The following is a 25064-nucleotide window of genomic DNA, read 5'->3' as shown; positions in this document are numbered from 1 at the left end:
CAAGGCCGACAGGCCGATGTGTTCTGTCGAGGGTGTTTTCTGAAGTCTTTCTTCCCCAGCATAACCGAGGTCGAGGACTTTATCTTGCTTATAAACTGTCTTTGTTTACATGTACGCAAAATGAGAATATCCCAGATTTCCCGTAAGAAAAACCTTATATCATGTTTTCTTATTGAAAGAAAAAATCTACCCTGGACGAATAACCCGTTACAGGTTTAAAGAAAAACTGTCAGAAGAATAACCCCAAATTTCCCTGTATATATCCAAAGCCGCCTTCGACTTTCAGACCACAAGTTATTCCGGGCATATACCAAAAATATCAAAGAAATTTACCCTTATAGGTTTATAATATGATATAACTCTTGGAGAACATTTTTAGCAAGAGCATGAATTTTTGACTTCTGCAAATTAAGAAATGAAATGAAATGGCGTTTAATTCTGCAAATTAAGGAGAGCTTTTTTACTGAAAGCTGATCGTGAGCCAAATTTTCAGCTCATCAGCAAAATAAAGATAACATAGACTGCTGGGTTATTATATAAACCACCTAGTCCCACTTTACAAACCTTTCTGCGATATATCACTATTGTAAAAGCAGACGTTAAATCAAGAAGGGACTACTACTTTGCAAACAACGGTGGTCGCACGCACGAGTAGTTATAACAAAGTTAGATGTTTAGTTTGAAGTTTAAAGCAGATTTTGAGCCACGCGAGCGGCCAAAAAGTCAATACATGTTCTGTATATGGGAAAGTGGAAGTAAATGTAGTCCCCTACATCCTGCTTGGACAAGAGAGAGAGAGAAATGGGGTTTAACGTCCACTCGACACAAACCAGGTCATTTTTGGACTAACACATGGTTCAATTTTATTTCCATAATTTGCTTGCGCGTAGGGGTCTTTAGCTGTGGGAGGAAACTGGACTGTATTGGACAAAATCACACCAATAAAATAAATGTACCCCATACAGTTAACATAATTAGTGTCTGGATGAAATTGTCATATTTATAGCCAACTGATACATGTACATGTCACTTAACATACATGTATAATTAGTGTAATTAAAGTCAAGTATTTAACACAGTTTGAATGAATACATTTACCAGACAAAATAATTGCTTTAATCTGTGTTCCACTTTGATAACAAATGTTTTAGGGTGAGGCCAGGGACGTTTTATTTATCTTTTATTTATGGGGATGAAATCATCCACCTTTTGTCCCCTTGTTATCAGTTACCTGTGTAGTAGCCTCTAGGTGTTTGTAGCAACCTGTATATTATAAAACCCGTAGGTGTGTTCAGGTGTTTGTATATAAAAATAAATAAAACTGTGACTAATAATCACACTGTGAAAACTTTTGAGAGTCACCTCTGTATTTACTGTGAATAGATAATAACAAATAAATAGACTAAAGTTATAGGGATTTCTGACGGATTTCTAATAAATAGATGCAAGTTGTTTGAGGGGTTTCTGAGGGATTCCTAATAAATAGATGCAAGCTGTTTGAGGGATTTCTGACAGATTTTTAATAAATACATGTAGATGCAAGTTATTTGAGGGATTTCTGACGGTTTTCTAATAAATCGATAAAAGTTATTTAAGGGATTTCTAATAAATAATAAGTTGACACAGTTTCGAACTACTATTGGTTAAAATCTCTGATCACCATTCAATTGATTTTGAATTTCTTACGAACTACAATATTGTGAAAGTTCAATCTCTAAAGGGAATATCAGTACAAAAAATGGTTCAATTCCATTCAATATGATAAATTAAATTTGCTTTAGATGGGCCATCTTTTTATCTGATGAATCAAACCACCATTGATATTTGATCTTGTTTTCTTAATTAAACATACACTATGCAAGAGCTAAATCTGCCTATTAATTAGACATTTATTAACAAAACAAGACCATAATCGACTCTCGATGGCATCGGATACTCGAGATTTTAACTAGATTAAAACGGTTCGCCATTAAAAAATTTAATTTAAAAATGGGAAAGCGAGGCCAAGTCCCGATTATACCAGTGCCCTGGTCACCGCTGTACACACATCTTGTCAAAACTACAAATAAAGTAATTTAAATGAAATTTTCAATATTTTCTTTTTTTATCATCTATTTTTGAATTATTATAGCAAGAATGACCAACTCTTAAAGGAGCTAAATCGCTAATATTTTGGACCTAGAAATTGGCAAAAATGGGTCGCAACATGTAATATGAATTTATATAAACTGTTTTACATTCAATCGTGTCCGTTTTACTGTGAATTGTCATCAGTTGTGTTCGGCGAAATACGCCATAAGTCTCAACCGCAAGTCAGTTTCTAGCGTCTGGTTATTCCAGTTAACACCGATATTATTTATTGCGCATGCTCTCCAAATAAGAACATGATATCACCATTTTGACATGACTTGTGGAATATGTCTAGCTTCATTCTTTGAGCACCTTGTTACAAATGGCGCTGAAACGTATTATGGTACACGATTCGTGTACCAATGTTAAAATGTTTATTTTGTCTTAAATATTGGATATCAGAAGCCCATCTTTTCCAGGTAAGATCACAACACCAATGCTGATTTCAATTGCAAAAAAAATCGTGTTTTCAATGTCGAAGATTTTGGATGATATTGAGTTACGGACTTAGCTACTTTAATTAAACTCTTAACTAATGTATCTTTAATTAAGTACACTTTAAAGAAGAATAAGTAGCGGAAAAATTAAATAATAGAATTACATGTAGTATTTATTCGAATCGTTGCCGAGTAAGCAACAAATAAATTAGATATTGATTTGTTTAAAGCGAGAATTTCATATTTTCTAAGAAAGTCAAAACATAATTATTTCTATGTCTTTTGCTCAATAGGTTGTCAACTCACTATTATACAATCATAGGTATCATTCTCACACTTAAAAATCATTCACCCCGGAAATAATAACACAATTACCTTCCTGGTTTTTCTATTCCCCCCATGGAATAGCTATCTTCAAACGTTTGAATTTGAAGTTGAAAATGATATTTTTGCCAATTTCTCAAAAGGCAATAGTGAATTATAGGATTAATAGGATTATTCATTAAAAAGGTAGGACTGTTTATAGATACCATCTTTTTTAAGGCTTTATTTTAAGACATTTTAAAAATATAACTTAAAAATATGAAATTAACTTATAAACCGCAAACTACAAACTGGATCTCAATCATTTTATCTACAACAATAATCGTGACATCTCTGTTACAAATCTTGATGTGCCAGAGGCACAAAAGAAATGAACTTTCAAATTAGCAGTTTATGATGTGCAAACATATTTTATGATGTGGAATATATTACAGGTCTGTAAAAAGGGTGGGGATATATATATATATATACAGAAAGCCCCTTAAACATGAGCCCCCTCTTTAATAACTGGGGGTTTGGGTGGCCAAGTAGTTTAATGCATGTGCTTTATATCATAAGGTCTGTCATTGAGTCAGGTGCCATGGTTTTTATTCCCTGTTTGTACATGACAAGGTGTGGGATCGCCTGCCCAACCTCATGGGTTTTCTCCAGGTCCTCTGGTTTCCCCGTCCAACCTCTTGGGTTTTTAGCGGGTCCTCCGGTTTTATTCCCACTGCTAAAGAGCAGTAGAAAGACAAAAGTATTAGGCATTAGTAACAGACAAATGCCTGTATTGACATATCTAGTTGTAGCTATGAGATTGTCGTTTACAATGTTGAGATAATTCTGATGGGTTTTTGTTGCTTATTTTAATATTCATATAAAAGTTTGTCTGACTTTGGATGACCGAATGGTTAATTTGTGCGCGCTGTATCATAAGGTCTGTTATTGTGTCAACTGGCGTGGTTTCAATTTCCCGGTTGTACGTGACAAGGAGTAGGGTCGCCTGTCCAACCTCGTGGGTTTTCTCTGGGTTCTCCGGTTTCCTCCCACTGCTAAAGACCCCCTACACGCAAGCGAATTATTGAAGTAAGATTGAACCATGTATTGGTCCTGATATGGCCTAGTTTGTGTCGAGTGGACGTTAAACCCCATTTTTCTCTCTCTCTTTCACCGCCCACCTTTCAGATGATTTGTTCTTTAACACTATATGTAAGCCCCCAGGATAGTTCTAATGGGAATTCCACACAAACTCATCTGGCAAGGAATGCATTCCCTTCACCACTGGGGGGAGCTTTAAGGCTACAAAGGCCAGAGCTACCATTAAAACCAGCCTGACCCTTGACTTATATGTACATGTGGCCCCCCAAGACACTACTTACAAGTCACAACAAGCCAAATTGTTTATATTTAATGTATATTTATACATGTTTCTCTAAAGTTTTAATGAAAACACTGTCAGTTTTAACTTTAGAAAAAAAAGGTAATTTGTTTGTCTGAAATAAATTTATCCATTCATGCTCAATATATCTACTAAGGACTGTTTATGCTGAGCGCGGTCGTGAAAACAAACAAGCATACGGTAATCGCATTTGATCAACTGGTATTTGAATGAAATCAATGGCAAACGTGAGCGCGAGGAAATTTTTGTTCGCATTGAAAACCACTATAACAAATTTTTGGTGGCAAGACTTTTATTAGCCAATCGGGGCCAGGTCATTATGTCTGTGCCAGGTCACTCGTTGAGACGGCTTCGACCTGTCCAGAGACAAAACAGAAGAGCTCATAATTCAAATTGAGAAGAATCCTATGCTTATGATAAAATTTGCAGAGATTTCTAATGGCACATGTAAGTGCAGGAGGACCACACTACACACAAAACAGAACCAATTAGACAAACCTGCGGACAAGACAAACTACACAGACATTGCAAGGAATAACAAATATTAGTTCAAGCCAACATGTCATCGTTTTTGTCTGATGTTGTGTAGCCAGACATGGTCAAATCATAAATATGCCTGTCTTATCTGCAAATCACCGTTTTCTGTACGAACAATGATTCATTGACCTTGAATCAGTTTGAAGAATTAAATAAACTGAAGTCACCATGGGAAAACTCATCTGACAGAGGTGTACATATGATTATAAATAATATCCATTACAATTTGAGTCATGCATGATATATAACTATCAATTTATTGTATGCATGTAATATGGTAATTATAGTGGGAAAATAACTTAAACGGTTAATTAGCAATACCATGATATATTAAGTGTCATTTTATATTGTTTATAGTATAGACATCCTGATATATTGTTCATGTAAAAAGGAGATTTCATTTACATGTATTTAAGTTCGTGAATAATGCATGTTTAAATTACAATTTTATTATTATTTAAGTAGGCTATACATTTCATATAAATTTATTTTGAAAGCCACTCCCTGATAAAGTCATAAAAAACAAACAAGCCTATCATGGCATATTATACATGTATGCCATCCAATTCAGTATGGTTGAAATGAAATGAAATGAAATGGGGTTTAACGTCCTACTGTTCTGCTCCGAACTGGGCTAATGAAGACGGGCCATACAGTGTGCTATGAGGGAAATTTTGTCCGGACAGCGGCACTATGGCCTACTCTTATATCGAATTCCAACTGTCAAGGAATCTTTTACGTGCACGCCAATGTGTACACGGGACCTCTGTCTTTCGTCCCATCCGAACAACTAGACAGTTGCCTTGTCAGGCCCTCCGTCCTGCATGACTGACAATCAGTATGGTTGTACATGTACTGAATATTGTTGTAACTCATAACCCATGTTGGGCGTCCACAATTATTCTTGTCAACAATCTAGTGGTTGTATTTATTGTCCCCCTGCCTTTCGAAAAAAACAGATTATTGAAATTGGTCCGTCTGTCTGTTCATCACGCTGTTCATCTAATTGAGTTAGAATGTTCAAACTAAGTGTATATGTAGGTGTTCATCAGGTGTATGCTAAATATGCAACAACGCATGACACAATTAACGCATGACACAATTATCTGGAATACAATTTACTTTAGAAGTTTATTTCTGGCAACGTTTGGATGAGGTTTCTCTAGTAAAGAATCTGCAAGTAATTAATAAATGCCATCTATTTATTTTGGAATTAACGGCAGGGGTTGGGGGGACATTGTAAATTTTTGGACCAGGAACTTCTTGTTGTTCTTCTTAGGATGACGCTCTTCGAAAAAGCCTAAGGCTCCGTTAATTAAAGTCGATCAACATGAAAATTGACATGCTTCTTCTTTGAACAATTCTGCATCGATTTGGTGAATTAGATTTTTGAATTTCATCCAACAATATGGTCAGTGGTCCACAGTACTTGTTATAAGTCATAGTATTCCCAGACATCTGTACATACTTCTGTTAGTTATGGAATTAGATATGCATTATTCAATTTCACCCGCTTCTTTCTCGGCTCATAGTGGATCAATTTGACTGAAATTTTCAGCAAATTACCTTTACACTATTTAGTTTTTAACTATTATAGCGAGAACTGCCATCTCGGTATCTTATCTCCTATAATGTATCTTTAAGAGATGGTAAATGGATTTAATCAGACAGTTTATTTATAGTTTATCACCAACTCATCTATGGGTAGACATTGACCATTATAATCAGACAGTCTATTTATAGTTTATCTCCAACTCATCTATGGGTAGACGTTAACCATTATAATCAATATTTATTGGTATCTGTATATTCAATCAGGTCAGTTGACTTGATCCGTAAAATTGAGATGTGAAATGATAATTTTAATACGCCTAGATTGAAATGGGGTCGTGTACTGTTGATACTACTGTCCTTGTATTAGTCTGTCTATTGTCTTCTGTAGGTCACAGTTATCATCCAGTTTACTTCAACTTGAATTTATATTAATGAGATAAGGAAGCCTGTTGATTTTCAAAATTATATCCAATAATTATTGTCCGAATTATGCCCCTTTATGAGTTGGGTAAATTTTGTAATTGCTCTAGAAGTTATAGAAAACTTTCAAGTTTGTATTATTTGTGGTAATTAATGTACTTCGTGGGTGGTTGCCCCTGATTAGTTTTTAGTTTTTTGTAAACTTTCCATTCAACTCCAAGTATTTACAAAAAATGAATATGTGGCAATTATGAATCTGCTGCTTGTGATGTATGTATCGTTGCCTGGCAAGCTATCTTCATCTTTAAAATGACCTGATTTTAGTTACAACATTTTGCGAGTAAATAAAAGTTAGAGAGAGAGAGAGAAATGGGGTTTAACGTCCACTCGACAAAAACTACTAGGTCATTTCGGGACTAACACATGGTTTAATTTATTTCAATCATTCACTTGCGCGTAGGGGTCTTTAGCAGTGGGAGGAAACCGGAAAACCCGGAGAAAACCCACGAGGTTGGACAGACGACCCTACTCCTTGTCACGTACAACCAGGAAATCGAAACCCTGCCAGTTGACTCAATGACAGACCGTATGATACAGCGCGCGCGTCCTAACCATTCGGCCATCCAACCCCTCTAAAAGTTAGAGACTGATATTTTGTCTTCAGAATCTTGGCATTTTATATGTAATAAAAAGTATCAGGTTAAGTGTATTTGTATTATCACTATGACGATAATGAAGGTCAGTCAGTCTAAGTCTGATGGCTTGATCAATAGTGGACAGTGTCATTATGGCCATTAATCAAATCAGTGTATCAAATAAATATTTTCTTGGAGAAACTGTAGTTCTTTCTAGTCAGCGGCGGGTCCAAGGTGGAAACAATGTCAAGTTTGGTGCCATTAATCAAATCGGTGTATCAAAGGAATATTTTCTTGGAGAAACTGTAGTTTTTTTTAGTCAGCAGCGGGTCCAAGGTTGAAAGAACATCATGTTTGTAGTGAGGTCTAGGGGATTACCTGAGAACATTTATATAAAGCTTTCTGCTCATATAGGTTCCAACATCTATATGATTAGGGCGGGGGTGGGGGGATGGCCAGATGGTTAGCGCGTGCATGTTGTATCATAACTGGTGTGGTTTCGATTCCCGGGTTGTATGTGACAAGGAGTAAGGTCGCCTGTCCAACCTCGTGGGTTTTCTCTGTGTCCTCAAGTTTCCTCCCTCTGCTAAAAGACCCCTACGCGCAAGCGAATTATTGAAATAAAATTAAACCATATGTTAGTCCTGAAATGACCTAGTTTGTGTTGAGTGGCCGTTAAACCCCATTTCTGTCTCTCTCTCTGTGATTAGAGTGGAGTAAGGCCACGTTTGTTTATTTGTTCGACTCTATTTCTATAAATGCAGGAGACGTGCCTGTGAGGAATGTCAATCACATTATCCGAACCAACAATAGCTATTTTTATATCTTTCGTTCATATCTGTATTGTTGTTTGCTTTCCATGTAGCCATTTTGTTTGTTGAGTCTACTGCCCTATCTATTATTACAATCACATGGATAGTACAATGTGTGTCTATTAATGAATAAAAAGCACTTGTCCGTCTCTACATATATAATGGATAGTATTTATTTGATAACAAAACACCCATTATTAGAAATATGGAACCTCCCCAACAGTTATGGTATACTGTATGTAGATATAATTTAGATCTATTATTGATTGACTGTATACTATAACTGTTGTGTTATTGGGGGGTTGGATGGCCGAATGGTTAGAATGTGCTCGCTGTATCATAATATCTGTCATTGATTCAACTGGTGTGGTTTTTGATTTGATGGCCGAATGGTTAGCATGTGCGTGGTGTATCATAAGGTCTGTCATTGAGTCAACTGGCATGGTTTCGATTTCCCGGTTGTACGTGACAGGGAGTAGGGTTGCCTCTCCAACCTCGTGGGTTTTCTAAGGGTCTTCCGGTTTCCTCCCACTGCTAAAGACCCCTACACGCAAGCGAATTATTGAAATGCAATTGAACCATGTTAGTCCCGGAATGACTTAGTTTGTGTCGAGTGGATGTTAAACCCCATCTCTCTCTCTCGTCCATCAGGATGTAGGGGACTATATTTACTTCCACTTTCCCATATACAAAACATGTATTGACTTTTTGGCCGCGCGCAGGGCTTAAAATCTTCTTTAGACTTCAAACTAAACATCTAACTTTGTTTGTGTTATTGCCCACTCATTTGCATATCATTGACTGTGCAGTATGTAATATTGACCAGTATATATAGTATACAGTATATACATGTAGGTATGATATAGATCTATTATTGATTGACTGGGGGATATATTTATGTTTAGCATGTGTGAAATAGAGAGAGATGGTATTTAACTTCTACCTGACAAAAACTAGGTCCTTTTGGGACTAACATATGGTTCATTTTTATTTCATTAATTCGCTTGCGCATATGGATCTGTAGCTGTGGAAGGAAACCGGAGAACTCAGTGAAAACCCACAAGGCTGGACAGGCAATCTCCTCATAGGACGTTAAACATCATTTCATTTCTAAAATAGAGGGGCAAGCAACACAATGTAACCGATATTTCAATATTCAATTTTATTTCAATAATTCGCTTACACATATGGGTTTGTAGCTGTGTGAGGAAAGCAGAGAACCCGGTGAAAACCCACAAGGCTGGACAGGCAACCTCCTCTTAGGACATTAAACCCCATTTCATTTCATTTCTAAAATGGATGGGCAAACAACACAATGTAACTGATATTTCAATATTTGTATATTCAATTTTATTTCAATAATTTGCTTACTCATATGGGTCTGTAGCTGTAGGAGGAAAGCAGAGAACCCGGTGAAAACCGACAAGGCTGGACAGGCAACTTCCTCATAGCACATTAAACCCCATTTCATTTCATTTCATTTCATTTTTAAAATGGAGGGTCAAACACAATGTAAGCGATATTTCAATATTTGTATAATGAGAATAGGAGAAGAATGTACATGTAAGTTTAAAGAGATTTATATATATATAAGTAGTTTTCTACATGTTGATAATATAACAAGTGTCATTTATAATAATATAAAATAATAAAATAAACATTGTCTACATGTATATATACCTACAGGGGTGAATAACTCTAATGTTGTCTACATGTGTTTACCCACAGGGGTGAATAACTCTAATATATCATAATAACATGCACACAAAATGACACCTCATTTTATAACCAGGGCCCGGTTTCTCGAAATCTTAACTAAAGATAAAATCCAAATTTTAGTAGATACTTCAATTTTGTTTGGTTAAGCACTAAAATTAATCTAATATTATCCAATCAACTTACTAAAATTTGGATTTTATCTTAGTTAAAATTTCGTGAAACAGGCCCCAGATTGATTAAAACTCCATTAATAATCACCATGGTTACAGATGTTATTTACATGTTTACTTAGTGTTATATATTGCTCTTTTTAATAGGAATCCTGTATTACGGTCTTAATACCTATTAGGCCTCCGTCCAAGGTGTATAGTATTTTTGACATTGTCATAAGCCTTTCTTACAAGCACTATAGTCTTAAACATCCGTCATCTTTGCTCAGTTTATGACTTCTTCACCGTAGAAGGTATTGATTACCGAAACGTATCACAAATACTTTTTTTTATTTTCTAAAATTTTTTGGGGGGCAAACAGAGGGCAGACCAGATTAATGTTGCTTATAAAATAAAAAAAACCCAAAAAAACAAACCATACATTTGGTTGAAATTTATGTAAATTGGGCTTTTTGATTTATTAGGTCATAATGACCGTCTATAGTCGTTCAGTCTATAACCCATATCAGGACCTCGTTTTAAGCCTGTCGATGCCATGGCTGGAGAATATATACCTTTGATATGTTATTTGTTGTTTATTTCTAGCAATGCAGTATGCAGTCTGTCTTTTCCAAAGATTTGACTTGTAGATTTTGCTTTGTGTGTAGTGCGGTCCTCCTGCACATACTATTTGGTATTGATTTTTTTACCCCTATAAGTAAAAACGACAAAAAATGTTAAATATTTTATACCATTGAATAGAGGAATTCAAGATCTTTCCAAAAATATATACATTTGTTTGATTTATTCTTAAATTTAAAGAATTACAGGATATATTCTTAACTATATGTTTTTTTCTAGTCGAAACCCCAAAACAATCCGACGGTTAAAGGGTTAATTAAATGTTAATTAACAAATTTGAGTACATTTCCACATGGATAAGTCGGTAAAAATTTGATATAAAAATGCCAATGACGATCAATAGGATAAAAAAAAAACAAAAGATCAATTCATCAATAAATATGTAAAAGTTTCCTGATCCTGTTTTTACAGTATTGATGTTCGGTTTATGATGTCATCAGATTCAATCGTGCATGCCAAACGAACGGCTGTATTGCTAGGATCAATAAATCAATATGACATATTGTGTTTTATTAGCTAATAATTTATAATAATAAAATTTCTACGGAAAGCTTTAACACATTATAATAGTTTATTAAGTAATACATGTATCTCTTGTTGTTTTTGTTGTACCAGTCAGCGATTATGTTAACATTAATACACAGTTGCACAATGAGTGACATTGGGTTTACCGTGATTGTTACCAAAGGCCACAGAGCCCTTTGTTACGAAAGCCAAATGCTTCTTCTCTGATTAAGGGTTTATGGTTATGCAAGGGAGAGTCATGGTGGCTCAGGGAGTAAGGCGCTACTCCCAGGTTCGATCATGGCCTAGAAAGTACCTCCAGTATGGTTTCCCTTGGAAAGGAGCTACATGATGCCTGTTTAATTGTTTGTTTTTAAACCAGTTCATAATTGCTGGGATTTTTAAGACAGCATCGTGTTGCGTTCACACGTACTATAAGCCAAACCAGTTTAACTATTCTGACCTCTTCGGTCGGAGGTTAGAGTTAACTATGCATGGGTAGCTTCATATTCTTTATTAGGTTCTCGCACACTTTCGATAACATTGGCACTGTTTGACCCCGCTATATTTTCACAGGAATGTAACTTACTGGGTACTGCGCATGCTCAAACCAAGCTGGAGCCGGGGTTTTTAAGCCAACCTGTTCAGACTGCTAAGATGAACCAGTTTAAAATAAAAAGCCTTCTTGAAGACAGGTCGCAAGCTGGGGTTTTTAAACTGGTTTATATGCCCCACATTTGCGTTTAACGATCCCCTGGGTTTAAAACCAGTTCAACTTAAACGTCTGAACGGGCTATCAGATTCATAATTACTGTAAACAACGAGTTTACCAAGATATTTGATACCACCCCCCCCCCCCCATCCCCCCACAGCCCACTTTGGTTGACAAGAATTTCAATTTTGTCTGAACCATATATTGATACTGTGCTATAATATAAGCTACAATAGAAAGGGTTCGTTGACAACAGTGAGATCTTTCAGACATGCAACCTGAATAAGTTTTCCGACTTGTTAGTAGGACCGAATAGGGATTTTCACAACATTTAACTTGAAGGTCAATTACCCCATCTATCAGCTTGATCACATTATAACTAATGTAAGCCATATGAATATTTATCAACTACATGTATATAATTTTACATGATATTGTTACTTTGATATGGTAATATAAGATATGAAATATAATATATTTAATCATAACTAAATCATTGAGATTAATGTGTCTGTTGAAGCTCCTGATTGGTATTTGAGGAATTTTGAATCTTTTCAAAAGTTAAATCTTTAAATGGATGTCTGTTCAGTATTTACAAAAACACAATGAATGGAAATTTTTGCAACATTTGGCAGCCCCAGCGGACAATACAAACAAGCCAGTGTCAGATATAGTTATTGTATGAAATATTTTGATGGGCCTCAAATTAAAGATACATTATGGGAGATTATATAAAGAGCTGGCAGTTCTCACTATAATAGTTAAAAACTAGATAATGTTAAGGGAATTTGCTGAAAATTTCAGTCTAATTGATTCACTCTGAACCTAGATTTTAGCGATTGAATTTTCAGCCTAGCCTCGATCATCGTTACTAAAGTCGGTACAATAAAAAACATAGTCTCGATTATCCATTTCATGATTAAATTAAGAATGAAAGTGGAGCAGCAAATAGTATCCTAATCCAGTAAACATCGCAGGCTAGCGTTGACATCGAGAGTTGATTATGGTCTGGATATGTTAATTAATGTCTAATTAATAATTTAGCTAACATTTCAGTCCTAAAGAAAGACCTGCAATAGGCAGATTTAGCTCTTGCATAATCTATGTTTAAATTCGATTGAATCTAACCATGGAGATTATCAGCCATTGGTATTTTGAGTACAATTGAGCTTTTTTCATTTTTTGGATCAAATCCTTACTTGGTTGTTAATAAAGAAATATGAAGTAAACGAATGGAAGATCAGTCATAAGAATATACAAGTACATCTTAAGAAGATTTTATGAAGAAATAAACTATTGAAATGTTTACACAGTATGACCGACCATAGGTGGCTCGTATTATAATATATAAAAAAATCCTAAAGTAAAATCTCTTGAACAAGGTTAAGGACATGTTTTCTGGTCCTTTCAGGGATGTGTCGAGAATATAAAGAACTCATTATATAATGTTTTGTGGTCCTTTTAGGGATGTGTCAAGAATATAAAGAAGTCATTATACAAAAATGGGCTTTAAAACTTGTTGATTAGAATCATCTGATGTAGTAAATATGTTAATAGAATCATTGAATATATATACTATTCAAAAAAAGTAGGGGATATTTGATTTTTAAGTGTTATTAAAGTCACCTAATGAAACTGACGAAGAAACAAATGACAAAATGAAATGAAGTTCACATTCATCGATTTATTCCAAATGATCGTTAGACTAAGTAAGGCACAGACTGACCATTATAAGGGTAAAATGATACCCGGGGTCAAACAGCAAAGTTACCACAGCATCACAACCAAGTCAGTAACGGGTAAATCCTCCTCTGTTTGCCAAACAAGCATTGATCCGACGTGGCATACTCCTAATGAGACGTCTAAGGTCATTTTGGTCCAGATTGTCCCATTCCTGTTGCAACGCAGCAGCAAGTTCTTGGACATTGGCAGGACGTTGTTGACGTTGACGTAACCTCTGTCCAAGCATGTCCCAGACATGCTCGATGGGGGAGAGGTCGGGACTCAGTGCTGGCCAAGGTAATGTGGTGATGTTCTGTTGTTGGAGGTAACCTGTAACGATCCTGGCCCTGTGACATCTTGCGTTGTCATCCTGGAAGATGAAACGGCGGCCATGACGTCGTGCGAACGGCACAACATGGACTGCCAAGATGTTGTCCCGGTAGTACTGGCCTGTAACACGCCCTGCAACAACATGTAAAGCCGTTCTTCCAGCAACAGTGATGCCTCCCCACACCATAACAGAACCACCCCCAAATCGATCATGTCTGATGACGTTAACGTCTTGGAAGCGCTCGTTTCGACGACGCCACACCCTCCTACGTCTGTCCTAAAAATCAACAGTGAACCTTGACTCATCTGAAAACATCACATTGCTCCAGCGTTGATTATCCCAGTGTTGATTGATTATCCCAGTGTTGACGATCCCTACACCAACGACGTCTTGTCTGAATGTGATGATCTCTCAAACAAGGGATCACGCGAGGACGTCGGGCGCAAAGGTGACCCCTATGCAGTCGATTCCGAATCGTCTGGCCACTCACTCTCACACCAGTGTCTGTTTGAAGACGAGCGCTGATCTGATTTGCTGTGATGACACGATTTCTCAAGGCCAAGGTACGGATAAATCGATCCTGGGCTTGAGTTGTCGCCCTTGGTCGACCTGAGCGTGCTCTGTCCTGTACAGATTGTGTATCACGGTATCTGGACCATAGCCTGCTTATGACAGACTGAGAAACATTCATCGTCCGCGCCACAAGCGCCTGTGTTGTGCCGATCTGTAGCATGCCAAGGGCACGTAACCTTTCATTTTGGGTAAGCCGACGCATATCAAAATTTGTTTTCTGGTCACTAAAACAATTAAACTGATGTTTCCACCCTGGAATTCAATGCCACAATGACTGTAACATTCAAAGTCAGAGTCGTGCAAATCTTGGGTTGGACCCCCATGATGATCCCAAGCATCACCTGCATTCCATGCGGTAGCTATTGGTGCGTTTGGGCGTCACATGTAACTGGAAATGTTTCTTCTGTTAGGTTCTATAGTGACTTTTTTCGTAGTCATTTGCATATTTTAGTATTATGCCCCCAAAATCAAATATCCCCTACTTTTTTTGAATAGTATATAATAGAATTACATTGACCTTCAAATGGTAATACTTCAATAATATGTTTGTACTGAGTAACGCTTTACTGTATATATATAACTATAATACATGGGAATATTGAAAGCTTTAGAAGATAGTACTGGGTTAATAGTAATCAGACTTAAATATTAGTTGAATTTTCAATTTTCCTAATCGTAGTGGGCTAATGGTAATCATGCTTAATTTAAGTTGAATTTTCAATTTCCCAATTGGATTTTGCTTCACACATCAAGGTCAAAGTCTTTCAAACTCTCAAGAGGACTGGGTTCTTGAAATATTCTGGACATTCATCTGGTTTCCTCCCACTGCTAAAGACCCCCTACATACAAGTGAATTATTGAAATAAAATTGAACCATATGTTAGTCCTAAAATGACATAGTTTGTGTCGAGTGGATGTTAAACCCCATCTCCCTCTCTCTCTCTCTCTCTCCCTCTCTCTCTTTCTCTCTCTCTCTCAGTTAACTATAAACACAAGATAGTCCTTATCAGCTTGAAATTTACCAAAAACTGGTTTGTGTGTAGGACTAAATGACCACCCATGTAAACAATATGAAAATCTTTCCACAATGAAGTATGACAGCTATTGATGGGCGGTGTAAAGTTTATATAAAGTAAATAACGATATGATAAAGGTTTCAATAATCCACTGATATTTGATAAATTATTGGTATTTTCAGACCCCATTGATTGATTTCTTATCGTATTTATGATAAATTGACTCGAAATCTGTCATTTAATATTTATCGTGTTTGCCATTTAGTGGTGACATAAGCGACATAAATTGGCTTCTTTGATTAACTAATTCTATTTAATTCCGACTTTTGGAGAGAGAGAAAAAATGGGGATTAACATCTACTCAACACAAACTAGGTCATTTTGGGGCTTACATATGGTTCAATTTTATTTTAAAAATTAGCTTGCGTAATTGTCACGTACATCCAGGAATCGAAACCATGCCATTTGACTCAATGACAGGTGTAATATGATACAACGCGCACACGCTAACCATTCAGCCACCCCCACACCCATGTGAGAAGGACCTGACGATGATCAAATGTTAATATAATAGTCTGCCATATTATAATGTATATGGTTCAAGTATACACTATGATGATACATATAAATCATAATATTCATGTTTAAACATTACAATGTATATGGTTCAAGTATACACTATGATGATACACATATTAAAATTATAATATTCATGTTTGAACATTAATGTCGAGTCGTGATAAAAATATAATATTAACATAATATTCATATTAACATACATCTACATTGTTACAAGTTATTATGAATAGTGTGACAGGATTTATACAAAAATCTGTGCATAATGTTTAATTGGTTGGTCTTGTGTTAAAAGATACTTATATATTGATCTTAGTAATATATGATCAGTGTTTATAAAACTGAGAATTTTGTCTGGGCAGTAACTTTTTCTTGGCTCTCTACTTTGATTTCAAACTGTAAAGGGTTCTTTTTCTTTTTTTTTATAAACAATATTCTCAGAAAAGGATTGAAGACTATATTACCCTTCTCCTATCTTTTATGTGTATGCCAATGTGTTCACTGGTGGGCTTTGATTTTTTTGCATCCCATCTGAATTACTAGAATGAGTGAAGACCAGGCCTGAACCCAGTCCACATCAGGATTCAGTTTTCTTAAAATAACTTGTTAATGAAATGCAATGAAATGGGGTTGAACGTAATACTGTTCTGCGCCGAAGTGGACTAATGAAGACAATTTTGCCCGGACAGCGGCACTACGGCCTACTCTTATATCGAATTCCAAGGGATCTTTTACGTGCATGCCAATGTGTACACAGGACTTCGGTTTTTTGTCCAACAACTAGACAGCTGTCCTTTAAGGTCCTCCGTCCTGCATCATTGACAAGGGGGGAGGGGGGAATCACGCTGGAAAATCTTGATGAACTTTTCTCGGCCAATGCAGTGATTCAACACCCGACCTCCAGGCTAGCGAGACAGCATGTTACCCACTTAATAAAAGACACAGTTTGGGGGTAAAAAGTGTGTGTGGAGGTTTGGGGGGGGGGGGGGGAGATTTGTGTTAATTTATTAATTTATCAAATTATTAATAAATATTGCCATTCAAGAGTCATGATAATTTCTTATAAAAATTTAACAAACTGTACCGTTTTAAAAAAATTCATGCATATCTTCTTGTTAAGCGAGTGATGGCCTATAGCCAAAAAAAAAAATATAACATGTAATAAAAAAAGTTCACTCGACAAAAAGATTGTAAACTGACTGAACAAACAAAGCAGGACATTGTTATTCAATAAGATGTAATATATTATAATGTAGGTCTATAGGTAAATATACAGTTTTTATAGTTTGTGATGTATACGAGGTCAGACAGACACCTGTCAAAAATAACACAATTTGATAGACAAAAAATAGCTGAAGTCATCAAGTTAATGTAAAAAAGGATACCAACTTGTTGAAATGGAGATGTGTGTTTTTTGGTTTACTGTTTAGTTGCTGTTATTGATAGATCTGTATAATGGAAGGCGTGTCAAGGACGAAATCTGTGTGCCAATTATCAAACACTTCTGAACCATGTTTTTAGGGAAATAAAAAAAGATTGTAAACTGACTGAACAAACAAAGCAGGACATTGTTATTCAATAAGATGTAATATATTATAATGTAGGTCTATAGGTAAATATACAGTTTTTATAGTTTGTGATGTATACGAGGTCAGACAGACACCTGTCAAAAATAACACAATTTGATAGACAAAAAATAGCTGAAGTCATCAAGTTAATGTAAAAAAGGATACCAACTTGTTGAAATGGAGATGTGTGTTTTTTGGTTTACTGTTTAGTTGCTGTTATTGATAGATCTGTATAATGGAAGGCGTGTCAAGGACGAAATCTGTGTGCCAATTATCAAACACTTCTGAACCATGTTTTTAGGGAAATAAAAAAAGAACAGGAAATTTCAAACCCTATCTTGACCAACTAACATCGCAATAAAATATAATTCCATCAGTTATATTGGTCAATCAAATTTTGATTTTATGAATATGAAATGAAATAGGGTTTAACGTTCTACTGTTCTGCACCGTCTTGGCTAATGAAGACGGACGGACATAAGCCATACAGTGTGCTATGAATGAAATTTTTCCCAGACAGCATGGGCAGCTTGTTGTATGGATAGGACCAGTCCTATTCTCATCAGACAGATGCAACAGCAAATCAAATTTTTTTATATTAGACAACACCATATCTGACATGGCAACCAGAATTTCTGCTAATATTTATTAGAGATATCTTCTTCTGTCGCTTTGAGTACTTCGATGCCCTCTAACATGGATCTAATCCTACGACTGAATTAGCATATCTAATAAGTCTGTATACAAAACATGGACTTTGTGGAATACGCTGCATCAATACTACACGAAGACGGGTGTGAGAAGTGTCGCCTTGAGGTCTATTGCTGCATTTTATTCAGTTGACATTTTCATCCAGGGGCCATATGCCAGCTTCATCCGAGCCTGTACATTGCTGCAAGTAATGTAGTTTTCTGAATTATGAATTAGGAATATGTCATACTTTATTTCACCTGTATTCACCTGTTACTATATGATATATATATTATATAGTAAATACCCTAGGCTATGTCTAGCAGTATAGGATTGTAGACTTATATATTGATCTAACTCATCACAGTCTATCTCTAATGTATTATTGGTGTGAAATATTTTACATGCTTAAGAGCTATAGATAATGGATAACTTGTGGTTTAGATGAGATATTAATTAATTAGTAGGTTGTATACAATGGAATCTGGTTTTTCTGTGCATCAACACAATACTTCGGTCATATGGTATATTTCATTTCAATGATTATACATATATAAAAACTTTTATGGAATACAATAACTTTATTTAATATGAACAATGTTTCAACACTACAACTCAGGCATAGTTGTGTTGTTTTAGCAGAAGTTTCTGTATTTAATATTTAGCTTCAAACCATTGTTGGAAAACTGTTCAAATTCGTTGAAAATCCTAGAAAACTATTGGGTTTCAACTGTCACATAGTTTAAAAGGGTCTGTCTAGATGTGATAATGAGTGTTGGGGTTATAACTGTTTAGTTTCTACAGCAGTTTTGAGTAATTAATTAATCTGAAACTCCTGAGTTGTAGTGCAACCACAATGCTCATCTCATCCATAAATATAACATGATCCTGAATGTCGTAATTTTATTCCTTATGCTCATAGAAATATTATTCAAATTATGTAGGGCAGCTTGTACACTAAAGTTAACAGTATTATTTTCAAATTGCAAAAAAATTAATTTAATGTTGCTCTTTGAGTGGGTGCCCCCCTAAACTGGATGTCCGGAGGCCCATTGTTCCCTCTGCAGTCTGCATGCCACAGAAAGCTCCTGGTACACGTATTTCTTGTATTTGAATAGTATAACCATACATGTATTATATTATGTCAATCACGTAAATCAATATTATTATAGTTGAATATACATTATACTTATTGTATATTTCAGTGGATGCACAAAGATTACATGAAAATCATTCATCGAGATTTAAAACCTTCCAATATTTATCTAACAAGAAAAGGTGATGTGAAGTTAGGTGATTTGGGTTTATCAAGGTAAGTGTGTTGTGTGTGTGTGTTTGTCTGTTAGGCATATTCATGACCACACCTTGGATATCTTTTAAGAGTTCTTTAAGGTTATCAACTATCCACGTATTGCATGAGTTCGTATTACCTTAAATTGCATGGTTGTTAAAGTGGCACAATAATGAATGCTGATAAGGTTTAAAATATGATTCCATGAACACGAGCGATTAGGTTAAACATACATTATGCAAGAGCTAAATCTGCCTATTGCAGGTCTTTCTTTAGGCCTGAAATGTTATCTAAATTATTAATTAGACATTTATTAACTTAATCCAGGCCATAATCAACTCTCGATTATTAGATTACATGCAAGTACTATCTGAACACATGCAATTAGGTTAAGTACTATCTGAACATGAGTTATTAGGTTAAGTACTATCTGAACACAGGCGATCAGGTTAAGTACTATCTGAACACATGCGATTAGGTTAAGTACATGTAGTATCTGAACACATGCGATTAGGTTAAGTACATGTAGTATCTGAACACATGCGATTAGGTTAAGTACATGTAGTATCTGAACACATGCGATTAGGTTAAGTACATGTAGTATCTGAACATGAGTTATTAGGTTAAGTACATGTAGTATCTGAACATGAGTTATTAGGTTAAGTACATGTAGTATGAGTTATTAGGTTAAGTACTATCTGAACACGAGCGATTAGTTTAAGAACTATCTGAACACAAGCTATTAGGTTAATTACTATTTGAACACAGGCAATTAGGTTAAGTACTATCTGAACACAGGCGATTAGGTTAATAACTATCTGAACATGAGTTATTAGGTTACATATTATCTGATAGAATGTACTATATGGACCAACAAAGAACTGATCATGCTGTCATTGCTGCCATCTTGGAATTGTTGCATCATATCGATGCACAGTTGTCCAAGGAACAAGCATGCCAAGTTTCATGTCAATCATAATTTATTGGCGGAGCCCTGAGCATTTTTCGAAGAGGGTCTCCTCCAAGAATAACAACAACAAGAATTTTTTTTTTTTTACCTTAATGGGCTTTTAGTCAAGGTTTGATTCGTTAGTTTTATAAAGGGCCTTTAAGTAAAGCTGAATTCTCTCACTCTTACATGTACCATGGGACTTTCGACATATTTTATTTCTTAAATCAAGTGTCAGTACAAGCGAACCAGTTGGTTGTACTTTAAATTATTCAGTCTGAATAAAATGACATACATGTGCGTACCATGTAAAACTGTTCTATGTCAAGAAATTGTAAACAACTATGGTTAAAGGCATCTATAGATAAACATGGTAAATGTTAGAACATGTAGATATTTGTATTTCAATGTCTACAGAACGTATTTTGATCCAGTGCAAGTAGATGTAATTAGCTGTTGAGTTAAATGGCACACCCAATCATAGTGTAATTACTTTGGTGTAATTAGTATGAATTTTGTACCTACTTATATAATGATCAAACTTCACTAACTTAAAGATACCTCCCCATGTACAATCTGGGCTATTTGATGATATATTTGGACTAAAAACATATTCAAACTAATTAATCTATCAAAAATTTGCTTCAAATCCTTCTCAAAACAATGTATTCACAGGGAAATACCCCAAGATATAAAAAATCTATTTTTAGAAGTCGTGTTTGTCATATAACTAAATTGAGGGAGGGCCCATTTTCAGAATGTATTTGTTGTTACTTGCTGTTCATTTGCCATACATATTGAAGCCTAAGTAATTTCTTGTATTATCTTCTGTCAACTTTTTTTTCCGCCTACCTTAAAGAGAGAGAAATGGGGTTTAACGTCCACTCAACACAAACTAGGTCATTTCGGGACGAACATATGTTTTTTTAAAAATTTTATTTACATAATTCGCTTGCGCGTAGGGGTCTTTAGCAGTGGGAGGAAACTGGAAGATCCGGAGAAAACCCACGAGGTTGGACAGGTGACCCTACTCTTTACCAAGTACAACCGGGGATTCGAAACCACGCCAGTCGACTCAATGACAGACTTTATGATACAGCGCGCGCACGCTAACCATTCAGCCATCCAACCCCCCCCCCCCCCCGCCTACCTTAAGGACTACCTTAGAAAATTTTCAAAACAGAACGATTTAGATGCCATTTCCTACTATTTTGGGCCCAGGCCATCGAAATTAAGACTGCCTGGATCCGTGCCGGAGCTGTGGAATAACAATTTGTCCTATGAAACACAGGGAGTCAAATTGCTTGTGGAGAATGACACTGGCTCACTAACTGGGAAGTCCTAGGTTCGAATGATACTGATTTAAAATATGATAAAACGTAAACTTTAAACACAATATACATGTATGATAAAATGTAAGATTTAAACACAAAATATGGTACAATATTACTAATATAAAATTTAAATACGGAAGTCAACTTGGGTAATTTTATCAGGGTAGCACCATAATCTCAACAATTCCAATATATTATCGGCAGACTTGAATGAGCAAATTCATGTTCTCGAAACGGAATAACTAGATATTCCTTTGTTGCATCTGTTGTTACAGCAAGTTGTTTATCTTTAGAAATATTGTTTATGTAATGTTGTTTATGTTATGTTGTTTATGTAATGTTGTTTTAAACACTTACAGAATATTAGATAATTCAGAGGAAGAAATAAAAGCGTGGGTAGGAACACCGTATTATATGAGTCCAGAAGTTTTTACATATACTGGTTACAATGAAAAGGTAAATGAAATGGATTCCACTTATCATAAAATTCCATTTATCAGTATCATAGAATTCCACCAATCAATGGTTATATTATTTGCACATGGGCAGCGTTTTTTTTGGCCCATCCGAATAACTATACGTGTGTGTTGTCCATTGCCAGGACCTTTATCCTGCACCACTGACAAGGAGGAACCATATTTATTTCTGTGTGCGGGGTGAGGGGGTGAGGTGGCAGTCCCTCCCAGCGCCACTAAATAATGTTGGACTGTGTGGAACATGCTAGAGTCAGTTTGTAGCATATCTGACCCTGGTGCATATTTGACACTGTTTGCATTATAATGTTGAAAACCGCATGTTTTTTTGCTATTCACGAGAGGGCGCAAAAACTCAAAACATGATGCAATGCTTGTCATTGCGTCCCTTTCACTATGCGGCTGCTCGACATTCTGCTACCCAATCACAATTGATAGAACAGTTGGCTAGACTCTCTCTCTATGGCTGTTAGTAAATACTGATAGTTGCATATGTCAAATGTTTGTCATTTCAGTCATATTAAACAAGGTGAACAGATGTCTGGCCTACATTCCGAACTTGTCCAATTTCATAATATAATATATGTTGTCAGAGCAATGAGTCATAGGAAATGAAATCGGGTTAATTGCACTAATATCTACATAATGCAGTGTGCTATGAGGGGAATTTTGCCCAGAAAGTGCAATATGGCATACTCTTATATTGGTTTCAAACTGTCAGATAATCTGTGACGGACTGCCAATGGTACACAGGAGGCATAGGAAATGAAATTGGGTTAACTGCGCTCTAAGAAATAGAGACATACATAATGCAGTACGATATGAGGGGAATTTCGCCCAGGCAGTGCACAATGGCATATTCTTATATCATTTTCTGTCAAATGATCTTTGACGTGCTGCCAATGGTACACTGGACAAGGGAAAACCAGGATGGTAAATCCTGTGGAACTGTCCTTACCGAGATTGAATTGGGCACTTTCTAGTCACTGGAGCCAGTGCCATTCTCCGCAAAGCACTGTGGCTCCCTGTGAGTCATATTACAAGTTCTTCCCCACAGCTGTGGTCCCTCTCATTTTACAAGATATTAAATTTGTTTTATTTAATTTCAGACTGATATATGGAGTTTAGGTTGTATTGTGTACGAGATGACGGCCAGAGAAAGAGCATATGATGCACCTTATCTTAATTTTTTACTCCTCAAAGTCATAAATAATGATGTAAGTTTAATTATTGAGATCAGTTTTAATTAAACATACATTATGCAAGAGCTAAATTTGTCTGTTGCAGTCTTTCTTTAGGCCTGAAATGTAATATCTAAATTATTAATTAGACATTAATTAACCTATCCACACCATAATCAACTCTAGATGGCATCGCCAGCCTGCGATCTTTAGTGGATTGTGAGCCGATTTACTGCATAACTTTCCTTTACGATTTAACGGTTAAATGGATAATCGAGACTATGCTGTTTATCGTACTGACTTTAGTGATGATGATCAAGGCTAGGTGGAAATTCAGTCACTTTGTTCTCGGTTCATAGTGGATCAATTTGAATGAAATTTTCAGCAAATTGCCTTAACATTATCTAGTTTTTAACTATTATAGTGAGAACTGCCAACTCGTTATCGAATCTCCCATAATGTATCTTTAAATAATAAGCGATTAAGGCATTTATTCTATGTAAATAAACAGAATTTGAAAAGTGTAGAGTCAGATCTAACAAGACGACACAGTCATCAATATCCCGTACAATTGGAAATCCTAACATTAAAGGGGCATTATGTAAGATTAGATAAAGATTTGACAGTTCTAATAGTTACAAAATAGATAATGAAAAGGGAATATGTTGAAAATTTAAGTCAAATTTCGTCATGCTGAGCCGAGTTATCGTCGTTAGAAGAACGGTGTAGCCTTGATTGTCATTGCTGCCGTTGTTAAGATTCCTCCATGTTGATGCACGACTTTAAACAAACACTGTTTATACATATATTATGCAAGAGCTAAATCTGTCTATTGCAGGTCTTTCTTTAGGCCTGAAATGTTATATAAACTATTAATTAGACATCTATTAACAAAACAAGACCATAATCAACTCTCGATGGCATAGGATACTCAAGATTGTAACTAGATTAGAACGGTTTGCCATTTAAAAATTTGATTTAAAAGTGGGAAAGAGAGGCTAAGTACCGAATATACTGTACCAGTGTCCTGTATATCACAGTGCACACATCTTGCCAAAATGACAAACAGTGATAACTTGGCTCAGAATGAAGTAATTTCAATGAAATTTTCAATATTTCCTTTTACATTATCTAATTTTGAGCTATTATAGCAAGAATGATCAACCCTTTATCTAAATCTTACACAATTTATCTTTAATGCTATAATATGTCTATATATAATTTCAGCCTCCAGCAATACAAGGTAACTATAGTGAAGAGTTACGTGAGTTAGGTAGAATCATGTTAGAGAAAGACAAACATAAACGTCCTAGTGCTGAGGAACTTCTAGAGAAGGATTTCGTTAAACAATACAGGCACAAACGGGTTAGTTTTCAATTTACATGTAGTTGTTTATGTTGTCGG

General features: G+C 35.7%; 1 protein-coding gene across 2 annotated transcripts in view; it reads left to right on the top strand.

Moving 5' to 3' along the window:
* Positions 1-25064, top strand: part of LOC126828869 (serine/threonine-protein kinase Nek4) — a 50508-nt gene that overhangs the window by 8966 nt on the left and 16478 nt on the right. For both annotated transcript variants that reach the window (XM_050558947.2, XM_050558946.2), the window contains exons 3-6: positions 19638-19744; positions 22366-22462; positions 23589-23696; positions 24888-25025. In XM_050558947.2, the coding sequence (XP_050414904.1) occupies positions 19638-19744; positions 22366-22462; positions 23589-23696; positions 24888-25025 (450 nt within the window). The remainder of the gene's footprint in view (positions 1-19637; positions 19745-22365; positions 22463-23588; positions 23697-24887; positions 25026-25064) is intronic.

Source organism: Patella vulgata, chromosome 7 (assembly GCF_932274485.2).
Source record: "Patella vulgata chromosome 7, xgPatVulg1.2, whole genome shotgun sequence".
In the NCBI taxonomy this organism is placed as follows: domain Eukaryota; kingdom Metazoa; phylum Mollusca; class Gastropoda; family Patellidae; genus Patella; species Patella vulgata.
Note: the sequence above shows the minus strand (reverse complement) of the source record. Positions and strands in the feature narration are given on the sequence as shown.